This window comes from Phasianus colchicus, chromosome 8, assembly GCF_987193195.1.
Source record: "Phasianus colchicus chromosome 8, bPhaCol1.hap1.1, whole genome shotgun sequence".
NCBI classification, from domain to species: Eukaryota; Metazoa; Chordata; class Aves; order Galliformes; family Phasianidae; genus Phasianus; species Phasianus colchicus.
The window spans coordinates 26,184,145-26,203,616 of NC_143443.1; the positions used below are offsets into that span (position 1 = coordinate 26,184,145).

The window sequence follows — 19,472 nt, forward strand, 5'->3', positions numbered from 1 at the left end:
ATGAAAGAAGCCACAGCAAAGTTCTCTCAGAGTAAGGACAAAATTTTCCAACAGCTAGATTTTGTATTAGATCAGCTTGTCTTTTACAGATACCATCAGGTTCTATTAATCTTCTGTGAAAAAGCATATTTACATGTAGTTGTAGGCAAACCTGTAAAGGGTTTGCAGATCTGTGTTTAATAACAAATTGGAATTTTGCCAATGTCAATATTTGACTTTGGTGGAAACAGGCAGCAAAGGGACTTAGAGTACTGAAGTTCTTCAAAGCACACCAGATCAGCTGCTCAGCTGTTGTGAAGTGGTGTAGAGCTAGTGAAAAACACCTAGCATAAGGAACTGGGAAATCTCCATCTCTGCCAGTGCTTTCTGGGGTGTTTTTAATCAAGATGTTTCAATTCCTCACCTCCTGTTTTCTACAGCATACAGCTCCTTGAGGCAGGGCCTCCTGCCACATATACAGAGGGTATCCAGCACTGCAGTGACCGTTTGCACTGAGAAAGGGACCCATTAAATTCCTTAATCTAGGCCAGGCCTGCCATACTTGTCCATAGGGATACCCTGTATGAATCAGCTACAGCAACTTACCCAAAGTGGGGCTATTCTACTGACACCAACTACAACACAACAAGAGGTTTTCTAATCTGAAGACAAGAGGTTAATAACAACTTATCCTGGATGCTTCACCAAATCTGTGCTCAACAAAAATCTAACCTCAACAAAAGGCAGTGGGCAAAACGTCAGTGCTCTGTATTCAGATGCTACTTGCACCTAGAAATGGATTGATGGTGTCTGAAAATTTAACCCTAAGCAGAGGTAAAACACTGTCTGTCTTGCTTATGTACATGCCTTGTGGTTTGGTTATGTTTGTTTTTTAAATAAATTTGTGATTCTAAAGTAGTAAGTTTGGATTATTTAGTAACTCAATGTGAACACAGATTCTGTTTTGTGGGTCTGGTATTCCAAGGCAACATCTGGAAAATACCCACTCATCCCTGCTGTGTAGTATGTTTTTTCACAATATTTTTTTAGTACATGCTGATGTAAACTGGATGATGTTCCAGAGAGAATATGATCTATAGCAAACAAGAGATGAATACAAGACACATGCAATCTGGCTTATCAATCTGTAGTTGCTGTTCTGTCCTAACCTGAGCATCTGCTTTCATGACTTTCAGGTTGAAACGCAGGACTTCCAGACATCCATGTTCAAGTACAAGGCTAAGCTACAGCACACAGAGCTGTACTAAAGTTATTTAGATGGTACAACTGTCCCTCAACAGATGTGCTCGCTTCATGGACAACCAGCACCTCCAAGTTACCTGTGTACTCACAAGGGTCTTTGCTGCAACAACTCTTGTCACCCTGCTCCTCCTGTCTTTGATAAAGACATCATACACTGTCTCATTTATTTCGGTGGCTTGAGGATATAAGAGGAACCATCTTCAGATGCTCAGACCAAGCCCAGTGCTTCCTCTCAAAAGTCCAGCCCAACTTTTCTGCTTCAATTTCTGTTCCCACTTCATACTGCTGGTCCACATAACGCTGATGCTCCAGCCATAGGCACGCTGACCTGAGTTCACCCTGCTCTCCTTCTCCCTCCCCTCCCTCACTGTACTTGTCTTATCTTAAGCTGACAATTCTTTGGGTAAATCAGCTTAGTGAGTTGGAAGGACAGCAACATCAAGAGCAACCCCAGGATTAAACAACCTCCCAGTATCTCAGTATGGCTGGATGCCTTCCGCTCCAGCCTGCAGCACCCTTTGCAAAGGGGAAGCTGAGGCCAGCTGCCCCTCATTAACACCATTCCTGACCACACTGAACAGAGAGTAGAAAAGCCTTTTCCCTTTGCAAGAGCCACACACCTTGGGAATGGCCTCAGTTACAGCATAGCTGGCTTTGTCACTAAGCCATACTTTCTCCTTGGGCGAGAGGCCTGCACTAACAGCCTGCAGTTCCATCAGAATAGATCCATATGGCATTACTTGGATTTTAAATTCTGGTTCCTGGGTACTGTCAAGCTGTAAGTGCTCCCTCACAGCTGGATCCATCATCCGGTCACCATCAATGAAGAGCCTGAGAAAAAAAAGAAAAAAAAATCAGAGCAGAGAGGTAGGACCACATCTGACAGCAGCTAGATTAAGGTAAGGAAGAAACCATGCTGTTTTGGTGACATTTCAGGAAAAAGGAGTTTGTCAATTATGTCTTACACTCTACTCTCTATTGTTTTATCCAATGACCTTCATGCAGCTGAAATTCTGCTTTGAAGTTGCGATGTATCATCCTGCTGAGAAGGAGCTGACAGCATTTTTGTTTGTATGACATTCAAAATGGCTGAAAGCCATCAGTGTGCTTCAAGCAAGAGAGAGAAGCAAAGTACATAATAGCCATTCCCTCATTTTTAAGGGTAACATCTCAAAATAGAAAATCTACTGTTGCTTTAAGTACTGTACTGTTTTCTGTTTTCACTGAACTGGAAAGTTCAGCTCACCCTTCACACACAGCCTGTATCAATCAAAGGTTTTACTCCAAATGCATCAATCTAGCAGTTTGGACATGATTCTAAACCACCTGTGCTTGTGGAAGCTCATTTTATGGTGCAGCCACAGGAAAGAAGCCTTCTGTCATAAACCAGTCCTAAAACTTTACTATGTAGTCTCAGAAGCTTTGAAGCAACTCATCCATGGCATTAGAGAAAAGTCTTCCAATACCCAGGTTAGTATTCACTTTTACCCGCTTTTCACCCAGGGCCTCAGGGTGACACAGAGGGATCAGCTGTCCTGCCCAAAGTCACCCAGAAAGTCAGCCAAAGTGCTGAAGAGCACAGGCGAGCTCTTGGCTAACTCTCTAGCTCTGATCAGTGGAAGAAAATTAATTAATATCAAAGACAAAAGGGCTCAGAAGCAACATTAAAGCATCTGAGCATAGGTGTTTTAAAAAGACAAAAGCTTTGTTGAAACAGATCTCTCAGAGAAAAATGCATCTTGGGGAACAGAAGAGGGGAATACAAGCACCTGATTGTGTTCATTCCTATGACGGCGTATGCAAAAAACACAGGATTGTACTCAACATCAGAGCCTCGGAGGTTGAAAAGCCCTGGAAGATAAGAATGCCAAGAATCACAGTTCTGGTTCATCTCTTGCAGCATTAAAGAAAACCAAAAATATTCTCACCAAAATACAGTCAAGCAATGAGTCATCACAAGTGCAGGCCATGGGTTCGGCTCACACCCAGCTGTCCCACATCATACATGCCAGTTTTCCGGCAATCCCACGGTTTTGCCAGGAGATGGCACCAGAACTACAGTTTAAACACTGTAATCCAGCAAGGAAACTAGGTTTTAACTTCTAAACGAGGGCTGGCTGAGAACAAAGCAGGTACAGGAAAAAAAAAGTTATGGAAATGTAAAAAAAAAAAAATTGTATTATTCATCCTTTCTTGTCTGTGCAGTGTGGTAAGAGCTTACTTCTCAACTGCCAGTAAAGTTCAAAGTTGAAACAGGATATATTTCATTCCAATCTTTCTTTTGATACTAGAGGAAGGAGGGAAACAATAAGTGATACCAAAAATGCCTCTTCTTTTGGCCACTTATATTGGCTTCCAATATCTCAGAATCAAACTGCAGTCTTCGTATCTTTTCTGACAAAGGTTTAATTCCTCACAACAGCATGCAAAGTCAGGAGAGGAAGGAGATGTTCAGCATCTCCAAATTTCTGATTTTAGGGTCAAATAAAAACCCCAGGATATCCAATTAGCTGAAATGAGTTACTCAAGGCAATAAGACTAGCCAGCAGGACAGCTGGGGAAAAAAAAACAGCTTGTCCTAAATCACAACCCGGACTGCATTCATTGAACTGTGCAAATTCTGCCATGAAAGTAAAAATAGAGTTAGATTCTCCCCAGGGAAGGAGTAGGTCACTTGAAAGCAGGAAAGAGCCACAAAGAACTCGTTACTGTAAGGGTAAAAACTTCCTTGCTCAGTTGATTCCCAATGCAATAAGGAGGCAATAGACTCCTTTGTAGCCCTCTCTTTATCCCCAGAAACTTGTCTGGAGTTTAATACAGGAAATTGAATTAAAGAAAATTAAAGAGACCTTTCCATTCCTCCCCCAGCTTAGGACAAGAAATTAACTAGGCATGTGGCAGTAAGTTTCTCTCATGACCTCCTTTGGTCCATCTTAAAAACCCTTGACTCATAACCAAGTTTAGCTTTGCTGAAGTTATTTAATTTGAAACCACCTCAGGGCATCAATTTATCATTAATTTAATTGGAGATGCACCTGAAAAGGTGAGACAGACAATCTCTGCTCACATAGGCATCCCCAGAGAGGAGTCATATTCACCACTCCTGTAAGTATTTCTTTCATTAAACAAGCCCTGTGCTCAGAGTCCCAGATCCAGAAGAGCCCACAGACCTCCACAAGCTGGCTTCTCCTCTAGTGACAGTGACTTTGTGTTTGCAGTACTGGAACTAGGAACATGCCATTTTTATTTTTACTTTGTCAGATTAGACATAAAGTACATACATCAGCACCAGATATCCTGCCAGGACTATGTTCCAACTGCATCAGCCTGTACACTGGGATGCACAAAGCATACACAAATCCAGTAACAAGAGTCACAGGGGAATCACTGCTGTTTCTGGACAAGCACCCTTCCTATGTATTGGGCTGGGAGCCACGATGTGGAGACTTACTTAACCCAGGGTCTCAAACACAGAGGGGATCCTCTAACAGGACCCCTTGAATCATGAGCTGAAGTGATCTGGAAACAGAGTTTGACCTCTTGACATTCATTTTAACCAAAGAATTTGCTAAACTCTGGAGAGGTAGAGATCAATGTAAAAATTTGTGAAAATTAGAAAGATAACTAGGAATGCTGTATACCCCACCCCTGCTTTATGTAAACAAAGCCACACGTTGCACTGCTTTGTTTGTAGCACAGCCCCCAGCGCAGAAAACAGACTCCATTTTCACATAGGATGAGGCAGCATGAAGATATTTTACAGTCAGAAAAATCTCACAGGTTTTGGTGGTTTTTTTGTTTTTTTTTTTTTTTAAGGCTGCCTCAGGCTTATATTACAACCTTCCCTTCTCCCAGGCTGTTACTCAAAGTTGGTGATTTGCTGCACTTCCTAGGCCAAAAATGTACTCAGGAGTTGTACTGGTGTAAAAAGGCAATGTGCAAAAGTACAGATTCATCATTTATGACCTCGTTTCTTAACTATACTTGATACAAGTTAACCTCTCCAAACACACTGGCTGACATGAATGCCTCTCACTCTGTCAGGATTCTTCCTTTCTAAGGCAGGGAGGGAATTTAATAGGAAGAACCCAAAAGGAAAATGCAAAGACTTACATGCTACTTCATCCAGAGCTGTTACTACAAACCACAGGACTTTCCTCTCAGCCATTTTTGAACGGAGGGCTACAATTTTGTCTTTCCAGCTGACCCCTGCAAAACACAATGTGAAAGGCTACAGTCACCAACTTTACTGGAGATAAGGACAGAAACACAAACGCACTGGATTTTGGAGATATTCAAAGCACAGTTTTGCTTGCACTCTTCAGTCCTGCCTCGTAACCTGATATAAACCATCTCAAACAACTTGCTCTCTCCAGACATCCATACATTTGTTCAGAAGTTATCCAGCTTCTAGCAAATGGTCATGTGAACTTTCAAGGACAAAAGGGTAATTAGTCTGACCACTTTCTCAACCTAACTACAGTGGATCATATTAGGTTCCAATAGTTTTTCCTCACTATTTTATAAGACAAAACCAAAGGGAGAAAGGGCAGTAAAGATAGTCCACCTATTGGGAATAAAGTTTCTCACCTGTGTAACTCAGGTCTAGCACGATGAGAGGCTTGCAGGGCCGCTGAGGACGGTCTGTCCAGATTGTATCAATCAAGTTTTCCTTGACAGGTACAAGATCGTGGCCAGCACTTCTCAAGACTTTGGACATCCTCTTCCACTGGTCTACCAAAGGGAAAAGACTTAAGAGTATTTGTTTCAAAGAATGCATACCAGTTGAACAACAGTCCCATTAACTGGGAATGAGCTTGAGAATCTGGGTCTCTTTCTTTCTAGGCTCCCCTTCCTCCCTTTCCCATAAAAGGCAAAAGAAAAACTATTTTAATTACAGTTTCACAAATGCAGACAGAAGCAGATACAGAAGCTTGCAGCCCAGAAATTTCATGCTACTGCTGAAGAACTGCTAAGCTGGGAGACAGAAGACACCGTAAGAAGCCACCTCAGAGAACAATATAACCATCTCCTCTACTCCTGCACAGAATCATGTTAGATCTAAGCTAGATGAGAGACACTGAGAGACAGCCATGAGTCTGATTCTCTGCTCATCTGAACCAAGGAAAGATCTCCCCAGTGAACTTTCAACTGGACTGCATGTTCCGAAGCATGAATACACAAATACTTGTTCATCTGATACAATTGGCACCTCGCCACAAATGTGTTTCCTACAGAGAAAACTGCAGAGATGCTGAGATCACCAAGCAGAAGGAGCAAAGTGAGTTCTGCTTTGGTATTCTGGCTTATATGCTGGCCAATGCAAGTCTCTTTGTGCTGAAGTGCCTGTGACAAGCACAGAGAAAAGGAGGTGGACTGGGATGCTGCTTTGCAGATAAGGTCACTGTAAGTCCATTGTAATTCCAGAGTTATGTAGTCAATGTACTGCTGCGAAGCTCTCGCAATACATGCCTAAAACCAAAATCCAACCTATTTTGGATAATGGTTTATCTCACCACCATCCCATTTAGGCTGAAACACAGCAAAAAATAAGCTGTGTATCATCATCAACAACAAAACAGCTTAGCCAGAGAAGCAAGGAAGTAAAATTAACTGCCCGACCCAGTTATGAAATGAAGTAAAACCAACCAGCTGGAATTATGAAAGGGTCCACTCCCACCTTCGAGCCTTCTGGGAGGACGCTCACCAGCCAGTCTTCCTGAGTTGGTGTATCTTTCAGACCTCCATTGATTTAAAAAAAAAAAAAAAAAAGGAGAAAAGAGGTTCAAATAAGGTGTCACACTACCCAAAAAATCAAGTCCAGACTTCTCCTAATGCATGTCTAGATCAAGAAGAGTCACAGGACCCTAAATCAGGAGCAGGATCTGAGAGTCTAAGACATCTCACGTGATGGGGTATCCCTACAGCCCATGTTGTACCATGGACAAAGTGCCCAAGCAGCCTGCACTTGTTCTCTGTTCCCATCCTCCTACATACCCATTTTCATGAGCGTCCAGTTGTTATCCATTTGATTTGCTGCCTGCAGGAAGTAGCGTCCATCTGTCCACATGGCTGCATGCTGTTCAGTTACAATGGCAGTACCTAGGCAGGAATGCAGAAACATGAGGGTATTTAGAGGCCAGAAGCCATTGTGCAAAGACACAGACAGTAGTGAGCACGTTTGAAAAGAGCCTAAATTCCCCTTTAAAGCAACTTGGCTCACTGTTCAGTCCTATTTCAGTGGAGACATTCACCACTTTTCCTACACCACGACCTTCAAAATCCTACCACAGACAGTGCATACAGCTATGCAGCCTAATGAACTGCCTCAGATACATTAAACTTAGGCATATCTCATTCAGTGCAACTGGGTAAGTGAGGCTTTCCCAATCTTCTATAACAGAGAATGTGATCTCCACCTGCCTGTTGTCACACTATCATATACCATGCATCCCAACTCCATCCCATCTTCTTACAGGGAGGAAGCTGTGCTCTGGTAACTCAAAAGAAAAAGGTGTTACTATGCTAGCAGAAGTAGGTATCACTTCCAGATGTCAGCTGTATCCCTTTCCCAAACATTACAGCTTTAGCAGAGATGGCTGAACAGCAATAATGAACAGGAACTTCTGCTGGTTTCAATATTTGTCCTATTTCACTAACTACAAATGGAGGGATGCAGACAGACAGAACTGAAGCCCAGATTAGCAGAGTAGAGACTCCAAATACAGATTTGTCTTCTTACTAACCTTTGCCCTCCGAAACCCCATTTCAAGATGCTCCAGCATGAAAATATATGAAACAGAAGTGTTTTCCATCAAGTGAGTTTAAAAGGTGAACTCCTGGGTAATACTTTGCTTATTTGCTGCAAGCTAGGCTGGAAACAGACCTTCCAAGTACATAATTAGTGCCCAAAATAGAGAGAAAGGTTAAGAAGAGGCCATAGAGAAGGCATGAAATTAACATAGGATTATCCATTAGCATCAGCCTGCAGCCCTGAATTTACAAGCTTCCAAATGAGGTCCCTGAGCAGTACATAGGAACTGATACGTGGACCCTCCAAACACATACACAGCAGTACTAATTAAGCCAATTTACAACCGTGGGGAAAAAACACCTAAACAGATTAAAGTGACTTTCCAACAATCACACAGCAAAGAAAGTAATATAGGGTACAGCTAGGGTAAAAACTAGTTCTCTTGACACAGACCTATCCTAGAGCCAAGAAAACATCCTGTCTCAGCAAGATAAGTAAACTTTTCCACAGCGCTCAGTTTCCAAATACAACATTTTGGCCCTGTCCTTGTTTAAACAAAAGGGCTAGCTAAAATCCATCTACTACTCACCCAACCCAAACGGGCAATGTAAAAGTCTGTTCATAGCTGCCTTCTCATCAAAAGAAATGAAGATAGGCTGCGAGCACCACATTAAAGAGTTAACAGGATTTTATTTTGTGAGAAGTTCATTCAGGGGTCAAACATTTTCTGAAAACTTGTTATTGCACTGATATTACATAATTCCAGTGGGCAGCCAAGACATTATTCTGCAGATGCTGAAGTGAGAAGAGACCATCCAGACAAGCTGGATAGGTTTCCTTTTCCATTGTGCCTCTATGCCATGAATGAGACTATTTCCTTACACGGGAATTCTGTAGGTTAGCAAGAACCCAAGTTCTGGAAAAGTACCTGCAGAGCCATCAAAGCCAGAGATGAATGCTCGTCTACAATCACAGGGTGCAATGTACTCACTCTGGAAAACAAAAGAGGCAGAAATTATTTATAGCAACACGGAAAAAAATAAATCAGCTGATGACAAAATACTCTGATAAGCTTTTTTTTTTTCTCCCTCTAAAGGGCACCACAGAAAGAAATTAGTTAAAAAAGCCTGAGCTCTACTCCACTGGAACATTTAATCATCTGTGATTATACTGTATTTACATCCAACTGGTTTGGGAGTTTTAGTGCATTTTTTTTGTTGGTGGTTTTTAAGCTGCAGCACTTTTCTCCCATAAATGTCAGTAAACACTGAAGTGCTTCAGAATTTGCAGATGTTTACTTCACACTAAGCCCCCCCTTTAGGCAACAAACAAATGCTGCCTTTGAAGCTGCAATGTGAAAGGAAGAGAAACCAGAAGCATCCCTTGATCTTGAGACCATAGTAATCAGCACGTAAAATCTGCAAAATTCACTATATTCAATGAAGTCCCCTCACTAGAATTTAACAGAATTCCTTTAAGACTTTGTTTTTTTACAATGATACTGGAGGAAAAAAAAAAGAAAACATCTAGGTGATAAAACTATGAAAACCTTAAGCTTTTAGGACCTTTCATAATTAAGATGCCAAACCTCTCACTTCTACCCTACTTACTCAAACCCCAACTACACCAGAAACTAAGGCTTGATGGGTGAGAGGAAATCAAAGACTACTAGTCCATCCTCATCCCAAGCCCATCACAAACACACTTCTGCAGGCACTTCTCCTGGCAGCATTATGAAGAGTCTGAGAACACGCAGATACCTGCCAGTCACAGAAATGTACCTTGAAATGGCCACACATCATTTGTATGGGATTCCATTCTGGCAAGTTCGGAGGTCAGAACTGCTGAGCAGGCCTGTTCATTAACTAGCACAACTCAGCAAATCAGCTTAATCCAGGCTGACAGCACTCATGTTCAAACTGCAAAACCCCTGGATTTGTACCTTACAAATGCTCTGAAACCAAAGTGGGCTCCTGAGCCCAGAAAGCTGCTCTCTCCCCAGCTGTGGGAGAGAAACACTTTGGGAAATGAGCTGAGAAACCACAGCCCAATTCTCAGGAGGTTTTAGTTCCTGCTGTGATAGATATTGCATTTCTTGGTCTCTGGATATAACTATTTTTAAATCATCTGCTCATAAGATAATATTCCCTTTAAATCTGCTCCTCTTCACTGATCTCCTGAAGAAAAGAGAGGATTCAAAAGCACAGAAGTGAGAAGCACAAATTGCAGTTGTTCTCAACTAGCAGCCAATACTTGATTTCTGTCTCCAATCACCCCAATGTCAAAACCCCTGCAGAACAGCCACATCTCTCCTCTCCTAGGAGGAGTTACCACCAATCTCCACTAACCTGCTGAAACGGAGTCTTAGAAAAGCAAAACCCATGGCCCAAAAGAGGATCTTGCTGAGCAAGTTTTTGCTCTTGACTGCCCGACAAGAACTGTGGGATTACACGCAAGAAATCCCTTATTTTACCTAACCACCAATAGGAAGAAACAGGGCAGGTATCAAACTACAAGTGCCTTCAGCTCTGCGATAGTCCTACTCCCTGTGCCTCTTCCTGTTCAGCCCCACAGCCCCCAGCAGGCTGTGATACACACACAGCAGCTGCCGGGATAAGAAGGGCCACAACATCCCTCAGGCTGGGATGATGTCCTCCATGCACCTCTAGGTGATGAGGCGACCCAACCAGTGCTCCACTAACCCTCCTCAAAAGAACAACGGAGACAGCAGTAGGCAGAGGACAAAGATGTTCTGGGAAGACAGTCAAATGCCAGTTCCCACAGGCACCCATCTCCCAGCAGCAGAAGGGTGATGCTGGACTGGAGAATAACCTTCCATTTCAAAATTTCCTAACAACTATTCACCCTGTGGACCTCTACAACTCCTCCTTCCCAGCTGGGGTATCAACTCCCCAAGGGTTCAACACCTGCATGAAATGCTGGAAATTTCCCACTGTGCATCATATCATAAGGATTTCTAAAAACAGACAAGTGATTTATCTTCCTTTTCTCTTAACCAACACAGCAGAGAGAGATTATAGGCTGGTTTGCTTGTCTATCAGTTTTAGTTGTTTAAACTAAAAAAGACTTTGAATGGGAAACATCTCATGCTGTCTCATTCACACACAAACTCAGAGAGCTTTAAGAGTTTACAATGAAGCGGATGGGGTTTAGGAGGACTTATGAGGGATCTGGAAGGAGAAGAGGGTTCATTCATCTGTCAGTTTGAATTCCTGCACTCCCACCTGTTCTGTTCCATGCAGCAATCCCCACTGTGAAAAGATGAGCCCATACTTTGCACAAGCTAAAATTACAAGGGGAACACCTGTGTATGCCACACAAAGTACAGGCCACAGCAAGGTATTTCCCTGGGGTTTGTCTTGCAGCTCCCATGGCCTTCAATGTGGTCTTTCTCAGGCTTTTTGTGGCTGCTCTCCCCCATTCCTGTCAGTCCCAAACATGCAGACAAAATGGGGACTGCATCAAAGAAGCCCTCAACCAAGCCAGGAAGAACCCAAAGGAGTTGTGCTTATCGCCAGTATGCATGGCTGTTCTAAACATCTAAAAACTTAGTCTGCTCAGGGCATTCTAATGTCAACCAAGAATAGCAATGAAAATTGCAGTTCACTGGCCTTAGTGCTACCACACCAATGCCATTAAAGAACACATGCTGCTGTGTGCTTGGAGGGAGCTCAGTATTTACTGCCATAAACTTAACTACATCAGTAAGATCTGGAACAGGTCAGTACAACCTGTGCACAAGCCATATCCTCTTTTGCTTTATAGCTCTGCTGATTCCTCAGCTAAGAACATGTGTTTTAGAGGAGCAAAAGATCACATCTTTGCCAACCCAAACACAGTGACCTGAGCTGGACAGGTACCTCCTGGATGGGGAAGATCAGCCAGATGTGACCAAATTTGTTTTCACTGAGTCAAGACCTGAGGTGTGGAAGTCAGATCCAGGTTAGCTATGACTGGCTCAAAGTCCAAGCTTCAATATAAACATCATTCTCTCCCATTAAGGAGACAGTTCCTCCAATCTCTGAATATCCTCACACGGTAGACTCCAGATTCAACATTAATTGGATAATTCAACATAAAAATGGATACTGCATTTACAACTGCAACATCCCAAAAGCTTAGACAAGTATTCTTAACAAAGCTACAAAGAAAATAAGTGCCTCATTCCCAAAAGCATGGCATTTCATCCCTTCACACTCCTTTGACAATTCAAGCACAATACTCACAAAAGCAAGCAGGATTTTTTGTACAGACTTTAGCCCACTTTTGGCTCTTCTTTCTCAACAGCCTTTGGACCATCCAAACTTCCAAGGAAACACTTTCTTCTAACTTAATACCAGCACCAAAATTTCAAAAAAAAAAATTAAAGGAGCAAAGATTAAGTGCTGACTACAAAAGCCACAAACCCAAGGTATTAAAAGCCTTGGGTAAGCCAGAAACAGAGCCAGCCGTGTGTGAGAAGCTCTGCAGGTCCTTCATCTCCTTACACAACTAAGCATAGAAACCAGAGGAAAGAGCTGGTGGCAAGCCTCCAGGCAGCAATATAGCCTAAGCCTTTTAGCATTGGCTGGAAAACCAGTATTAAAAGCATCACAAAAGCTGAAAGCTCAAACATTCCCAGTGACACTGGTTACAAAGAAAAGTCAGTCAGCAAGTTGTAGCATCAGTCCAATTCAGGAATTGGAAACCAAAAAGGGAATGTTTCCCCTGGTCTAAAACCAGTGTCAATACCACAGGAGGAAAATCCCTCTTTGTTGATCTCTTTGTTGATATGGATCCCTGGGTAGCATCAACAACAGCTGAGAGAGGGAAAGGCAGGAAGTAACTCAGGCTACAGAGAGGAAAAGGCTCAAGCTCAGGTATCATTAAGCCACGGTCTTCTGAGTCACGAAAGAAGCTGGCTAAGAACACACTCTTCAGGCCTGTAAAGTTCCTATTTGCATACAGGAAACAAAGTCTTGCTTGGAACACACAAAAGCTGCAAATCTCAGCTCATCACAAGATATCTGGAATCAGTAAGGCTGTTGTGGGATTACCAGGTTTCCGCCTATGCCTAAATCTGCGGCAATTCCCAAACCTCACAGACAGACAGAATCCTGCACTAGCCAGTCAAGAGGCACCAAAATCAGCAGCTTTTAGTAATCATTTCCATTTAGATAGATTCATTCTCCAAAGAAACCTGATCAACTTGCCCAGCAGGAAATAGCAACATGGGGTTCTCTACTTAACTGCATTCTGTCAAGGAAAAAGAGAGCAACAGAAAAACCCAGAAGTCCTGAGGGTCACATTCTTCAACTCACATGACAGCACTTAACATCTAGTGAAATGAAACCAGAGTTATATATGGACAGAGGCAGCTTGAGGCAGGAATGTAGCAGACAATAGCAGCTGCAGAAAGCGCCTTCCCTCTACCTGCCCAAGTTTGGTCTCCATAATAGGAAACATGATGCTGCAGCATACGCTCCCAGGGCACAGGCAAGTCTGGACCCAGCACACCTCAGTGCCAAGTCGAGGGCAAAGGTTCTGACTGAGTTGCATTTTGCTCTAGTATACCCTAGGGTAAAAGAGAGCTTTGGATGTGAGCCAGAAAAGCTTCATGTCTTTTGTTTCCTGAAAATGGCTGAGGAGAAAAAAAGGCCTTAGCTGTTCTTAGGTCTCCAAACAGAGCAGACATGAGTAAGACTAGCAAACAAACAGGCTGGGGAGGTAAAAAGCAGGTCAATAATTTAAAAATAATGTCATGGACTACACAAATCAAGAAAAACAGTGGAAGCAGCACACAAAACAGCTGCCACCATGGGTTACCACGTTGAGCCACTCCTCTCGTCTTTAGCACACAGAACTGTCAGATGCAGACCAGACTCCAAAGGAAAGTGTCATTGTGACATCCTCTTTTCCTACCTCTCCCAATGCCTCTCTGCATAGGATTTGAAGAGCTTTATCAGAAAGCAGCAAATTCCAGCAAGAACTGGATCTAGCAAAGGGAAAGCCCTGCAACCACCAGATATAAGAGAATGTCTTAGTCAGGAGGTGCTAATGGGGAAACTAAAACTCAGATAATGCTTTTTCCTTCTCACATAAATCCATACTTTCCACCAGTCAGGATGGGGACAGCAAGTGCTCTGGCAAGCTCTCTTTTCTCCCTGGAGACAATATGATGAGAAATTGCTGGTGGAATATCCAGGCTGATTTGTTACAAGAACATAAAAACTTCAGTCTCTTGAATAGATTCCAGAAACTTTTTCCAACACAACGGTTCTCAGGTTACTCAGGCTGTTATGCTAGAACCATGAAAGTTAGTGAATGAAGGATGATTTTTATTATCCCTGGCAAGAAAAAGTAAACTCATTCTCATAATTCATCCATCCATACCTGGTGGGCATCTCCGGAGGGCACTATGTAGGCTTGTACAGGCTCCTGGACATACCTAGGACTCTTCATGACCTGCCGCAACTGCTTCAGCAGTTCTGTTGTAATTTTTGGACTCATCTTCCCACCTGAAACTAAAACAAAGCACAAAATTTCAGAGCTTCTTCAGCCATCTCAGGCCACTCACACACATGGGCTGGAGGCAATAACCACTAAAAACTCCAGAAACTCCCTTTGAGGACAACAATGCCAGCATCACCCCTCTCAGACAGAACTTCTGCTATGTTGTCAACTTCACTCACATCCCTTGAAAATGAGAGTTCTGTCAGAGCCCAGCGAGTCAAAACTTGGTCTGCCCTGTTAAGGCTCTTCACAATCTGGTGAAAGATAGGCTTGCCAAGCTTAACACACATGCCACCCCTTCATGGCATCAGGAACCCTAACAGCACAGATACATCTAACAGCTTGGAGCCCTGTGACAGCCAAGGAATGTCCTAGCATGTGATGCTGAAGGTCCCAAATTCCCACATATCAGAAGTAACCCCACACACAGGAAGAAACTTACAGTCTTTTCACTCTGGGGGTAGAAATACTGTGACTTACATGCCACAGGAGCACACACTGCTGGGAGAGCAGGCCATGCATTTTAGGGACTCAGAAATGGACAAGTTAAGAAAGCAGTTTTTAAAACTTTCACTATAGCCCAGGATTTCATACTGGACTGGGGATCAGATTAACTCAGATAATAGAAGAAATCTGTTCCCAAGGACAGAAGAATTTCACTGGGTGTATTCACCTCTGGGCTGCAGGCCAGCTCACACAGCAGGAACACAACCGTAATAGGAGGAACGGCCCACTGAGCTCCTACAGGTGATTGCAAGGCGACTTAAGGGAGCTTAAAGGAACCTTCTCTAAAGACCTTTGGCAAAAGCTCCACAGAATTCAGCTGGGACCCAGCAGGCAGGAATGGGGCACAGGTGGATGGAAGGGAAAACAAGGACACAGGTCAATCACAATCCCTTGCTGTGATTTGCAATAGATGTGTCTTTGGTGAGGTAAGGAATGTTAGCTTCTCAATTTGCTACCCAAAAATCACAAGTAGCTGAAGCCTGCCGCAAGCACCATGCAGAGATGCAGGAAGCCATGCTGCTGTGCTGACAAGCTCGAAGGCTGCAGCGGCAGGCACCTGCTCACTGCAGAGGATGTGCAAGCTGTGCAGGAGGCTTGGCCTGAACATCTATGAAGATCAAGTAACTTGAACATCTTCAGAGATTGCCTCCATTTTCTTCACTCATGTCTCCCTGCCAGTGCCTAAGAAAACAAAAATCCCCTTCCCAGTTCTCTACCCATTTCTTTCTTATTGTTAAGTACAGACTGGGATCTTGTAACTTTAATACTACCACATTCCAGGGCAAGGTGAATAAGCTCAGTGTTCCCTGAATGTCATGCTAGGCAGTATTTTATTCTGAACAGTTTGTTTAACAACTCACTTCACAGCCATGTCCACAAACAGATTATAGATGGCAGAAGCAAACAGTATGCAGGTTTCAAATACTTTTTACTTATCCATGCTCTTACTCTATTTACACCTCAGTAGCTACCAAAAGCCCTAAGAAACATTATGGCCCTGTGTCAAAACACAATAAGGTACAGTCTCTGCCCTGTGATGTTTTGTCATCTAAACGGGAAGGCTGCCTCCATTCCACAGAACCATAGAAAGGCAATGTGATTTGACAAAGGCCACAGAGCAATGCTGTGACCAAGCCAAGAACTGATCTGCTGTTTTCAGGTGTAAAGATCTCAACCTGAGCCCACCATTTACACCTCTCAGCACAACAGGTTCTTAGCACACCTGTTATGTGAGACAACCCAGCTGACCACAGGTACTGTGTTTTAAAATCCAGAGCACAAGAAGCAAATAAAGATCATAAGTCACCATTCCCTACATCATCAAATTGATAACTTGACCACAGCGCTTTCACTAGGATTAGATTATAGCTCAGATTTATTTCCAAAACAAATTTTGTATTTTCTTCTACAGTTTGCAAGCTACTCCGAACTTTACTGTACTGTGATCATTTTTGTCTGTCCTCCGTAGCAAGTTCCTGTAACATTCTACAACGCTGCTGCTGATTTGTGTTCAAAGAGAGAAAAAACACAGAGGTGAACGAGCAACAAGGACACAGCTTTCTTTCTAGACCTGTGCTTTGACCCCAGGAGCCAGAAAGTCTCATTTGAATAGGCAAAGAATGACAAGGCTTTACTTTTTAATAAGGCCCCTTGCTGACAAGCCATGATTTTGTTATCAAGTAAAAGGGATGAGGAAAAAAAAAAATTAAAAAGCATTCTTGCTGTTGAAAGATTCACTTGCAATGCTAAAACACAACTAACCTAGATCAGCAATGAAAACCATACTAAGAAGCTATTTTCCCTGAGATCTTGGTTGTCACTCACTCCGGTCCTCCTATAAATTTTAGCAGGTGGCCTTTCCTTTCATAGCCATAACTATTGCCCTGCTTGAAGCTAACACAGCTTCTCTATCATCATTAAACCATGTCAGCGGTTAAAACCAAGCAGAGCTAAATTAAGGTAGCAGGGCACGGTCTCATTCCCCGCCCTACCTTTCCAAAGTACCAGACCACCCCGTTACCTGCCCACGCTGCTCCCCACCGTCCGGACTCTTCTTGCCTCCCCTCACACCAAACACCATTCGGTAATTTGCTTGGCCTTAGAAACGTGCCTGAGAAAGCAAAGGGCAAAGTGAAACGCAGCACAACCTTCGCCCCCCATAAAGCGCTCTCATCCCCCAGCACCGTGCTGAAAACGCGCTGGGCCTCGTGATTAAATCCTCTGTGTTTTTACACCGGTTTGTTTCTGCAACCGCTCTGAGAGACCGCTCCTCGTTTCACGGAAGGGAACGCTAAGGCCGAGCAGCAGCAACGCAGGCCGTGGTACGCGATCTACGTGCTGCTCAGCCCCCGGGGCACAGGCCGGCTCCGAGCAGAGATGCGGGACCTGCGCCCCGCCTCCACGGGCCGCGGCTGACAGGCAGGGCCCGGCGAGGACGGTTAAGGAGGCCGCGCCGTGCTCCGGCCCGCCCAAGCCCCTCCTGCTGCCCGCCGCCCCGCTCGGGCCGGGCCCGGCCGCCCCCCTCGCCCTCACCTGCCGCCGTCCCGCCCGCCGGCCCCACCGCGACGTCACCGCCCACGTGCGCCGCCGCGGGCCGCCGCCGATGACGTCACGGGAGCGCCGGGTCGCGGCGCGGCGGCTCAGTTCTTGCGGCTGCGCAGTGCGGCTCCGTTCTCGCGGCAGCGCTGAACCGGCGGAGCCGCGTCCTGCTTTGCTGTAGCGCTCGTGGCGGGGTGCTGCTGCCGTGCGGAACGCGCTCATCAGCTCCGCGTCTTGGACGCAGGCCGGAACGCGGCGGCAGAAGCGTCAGCCCATCCCCAGCCACGCGCGCTAACCCGCATCCCTCGGTGCTGCCCTTTTCCTGAGCGCCTCCGGCCGCAGCCGCTCCATCACCCCTGCGGGCAGCCCGTGCATCACCATTTTGGAGAATAAATTGCTCTTCACACCTACCCTGCCGCAACCTCAGGTCGTTCCCTCACGTCCTATCCGGGAGGAGAGACCGACCTCCCCCTCACTGCAACCCCGGGGAGAGCAGGGAGTAAAGAGTGCGTGCTCCATTGATTTCTCTCTGCTTTGGTCCCGGCTCAGGGCAGAAATAACAAGCACCACTGAGCACAGAGCATTGATGTGATATTGACGTCTCCTTGTAGTTTAAAATGAAGTAGCCTGCTGCTAAAAGCACCTTGCTGCTTTGCGTTGGTGACAAAATTTGGCCACTCTTCTTCTGGCTGTCTTCTGATTAAGATCTTGATTTAATAAAGGTTAAAAAGAAAGCACTCTGCATTTTGTGGTTCTACGATTCCCATCTTCCCAGAATGTGCTAGAGGAAGCAGAAAACAGAAGGTAAATATTGACATCTGTAAGAGCTACTTAGTTGCCATTATAGCCTTTTAGACATGCTGTGAAAGCTTCAGTACCCAAAGGTGACTTCTAAGGGTTCACTAAACATTAAAATTCAGACTAATTTCTTTCCCTTTCTGATAAAATTAATGATGGCAGACTGATAAGCATTCTGTGTAGGAATTTTATTGCAGAAGATGATCTTGTAAGAACAGATGTACAGGGGTCAAAAAGCATTTTGCAGATATCTGATTAAGCTAGTGACAAGTCCTCTGCAGCAGGCAGCACCCAGCCCATTTGACAGGTGGAAGATGTACAGAAGTAATGTGGTATTACTGCATTACTGCATTTTCTGCAGACCGAGGCAGCAAGAAGACCTAAATTCTTGAGTTCCCAGTGCTAGGGCCCTTATTTCACCCAGCAGACGGAGAGAGCTCCAGGCTCCTGGGTCCAAGTTAATGCCCCAGCTTTCTGCCTCCTGGTGAGATGGCCTCATCGGGTAGGGGAAACTGCTGGATGTTCAGCACTCTGGTTCAACCAGTGGCCTGACCCAGCAGGACCAGCGTCAAGCCTGTGGATGAGCACAGTGGGGGCCCAGGGTGCACTGAGGACTGGTGCTGAGATGCAGCCCTGCAGAGGCTGATGGATCCCTAGGCTGAAAGAGTCAGCAGAGGACTCTTGGCAGTACTGCTCATTTCACTTGAATAGTAAATGACTAGTAAGTTAAATAAGAGAAAGTGGAATGAGCTTTCCTGTTAAGCCCAAATGTTTGATGCTTATTTCCTGGGTGTTATGGGTCTCTGGGAAGCTTCTAATGAGCTTTCCAATGTAGATAATGTAAAATATTTTAATAATTCATTTATCAAGCAGTACTGTGAATGATGTATAATTGGAAATGATTAAAGAGATGAAACTGGCCTTTCTAAGCAGCTGTTGAATCTCAGTTAAATAGTGCAACTTCTGTTGGAAAGGTGTTTTACGAAAACTGTTCAAAATACCTAGCTTTTAATTAAATTGTCCTAATTGAGCTATCTTTTATGTTCTTACAATGCTATATTGCATCAGATTGCATAAGAGAAGGAGAGAGAGAGGGCAGTCTGGCAAGTAGCAACCAAAA

At 44.3% G+C, this 19,472-nt stretch overlaps 1 protein-coding gene across 4 annotated transcripts in view; it reads right to left on the reverse strand.

Annotated features, from left to right (window-relative positions):
* Positions 1-17,645, reverse strand: part of XPNPEP1 (X-prolyl aminopeptidase 1) — a 29,728-nt gene extending 12,083 nt beyond the window's left edge. The window contains exons 1-10 of one of the 4 annotated variants that reach the window (XM_031597508.2): positions 17,249-17,494; positions 17,037-17,126; positions 14,390-14,520; positions 8,925-8,988; positions 7,240-7,344; positions 6,892-6,984; positions 5,833-5,976; positions 5,356-5,451; positions 3,012-3,093; positions 1,863-2,073 (exon numbers count right to left, since the gene is read on the reverse strand). In XM_031597508.2, the coding sequence (XP_031453368.2) occupies positions 1,863-2,073; positions 3,012-3,093; positions 5,356-5,451; positions 5,833-5,976; positions 6,892-6,984; positions 7,240-7,344; positions 8,925-8,988; positions 14,390-14,506 (912 nt within the window). In that variant the 5' untranslated portion in view covers positions 14,507-14,520; positions 17,037-17,126; positions 17,249-17,494. Of the gene's footprint in view, positions 1-1,862; positions 2,074-3,011; positions 3,094-5,355; positions 5,452-5,832; positions 5,977-6,891; positions 6,985-7,239; positions 7,345-8,924; positions 8,989-14,389; positions 14,521-17,036; positions 17,496-17,548 lie in introns of those variants that run through there. The other 3 variants (XM_031597510.2, XM_031597509.2, XM_090145487.1) reach the window with 3 other exon arrangements.
* Between the last annotated feature and the right edge of the window lie 1,827 nt (positions 17,646-19,472).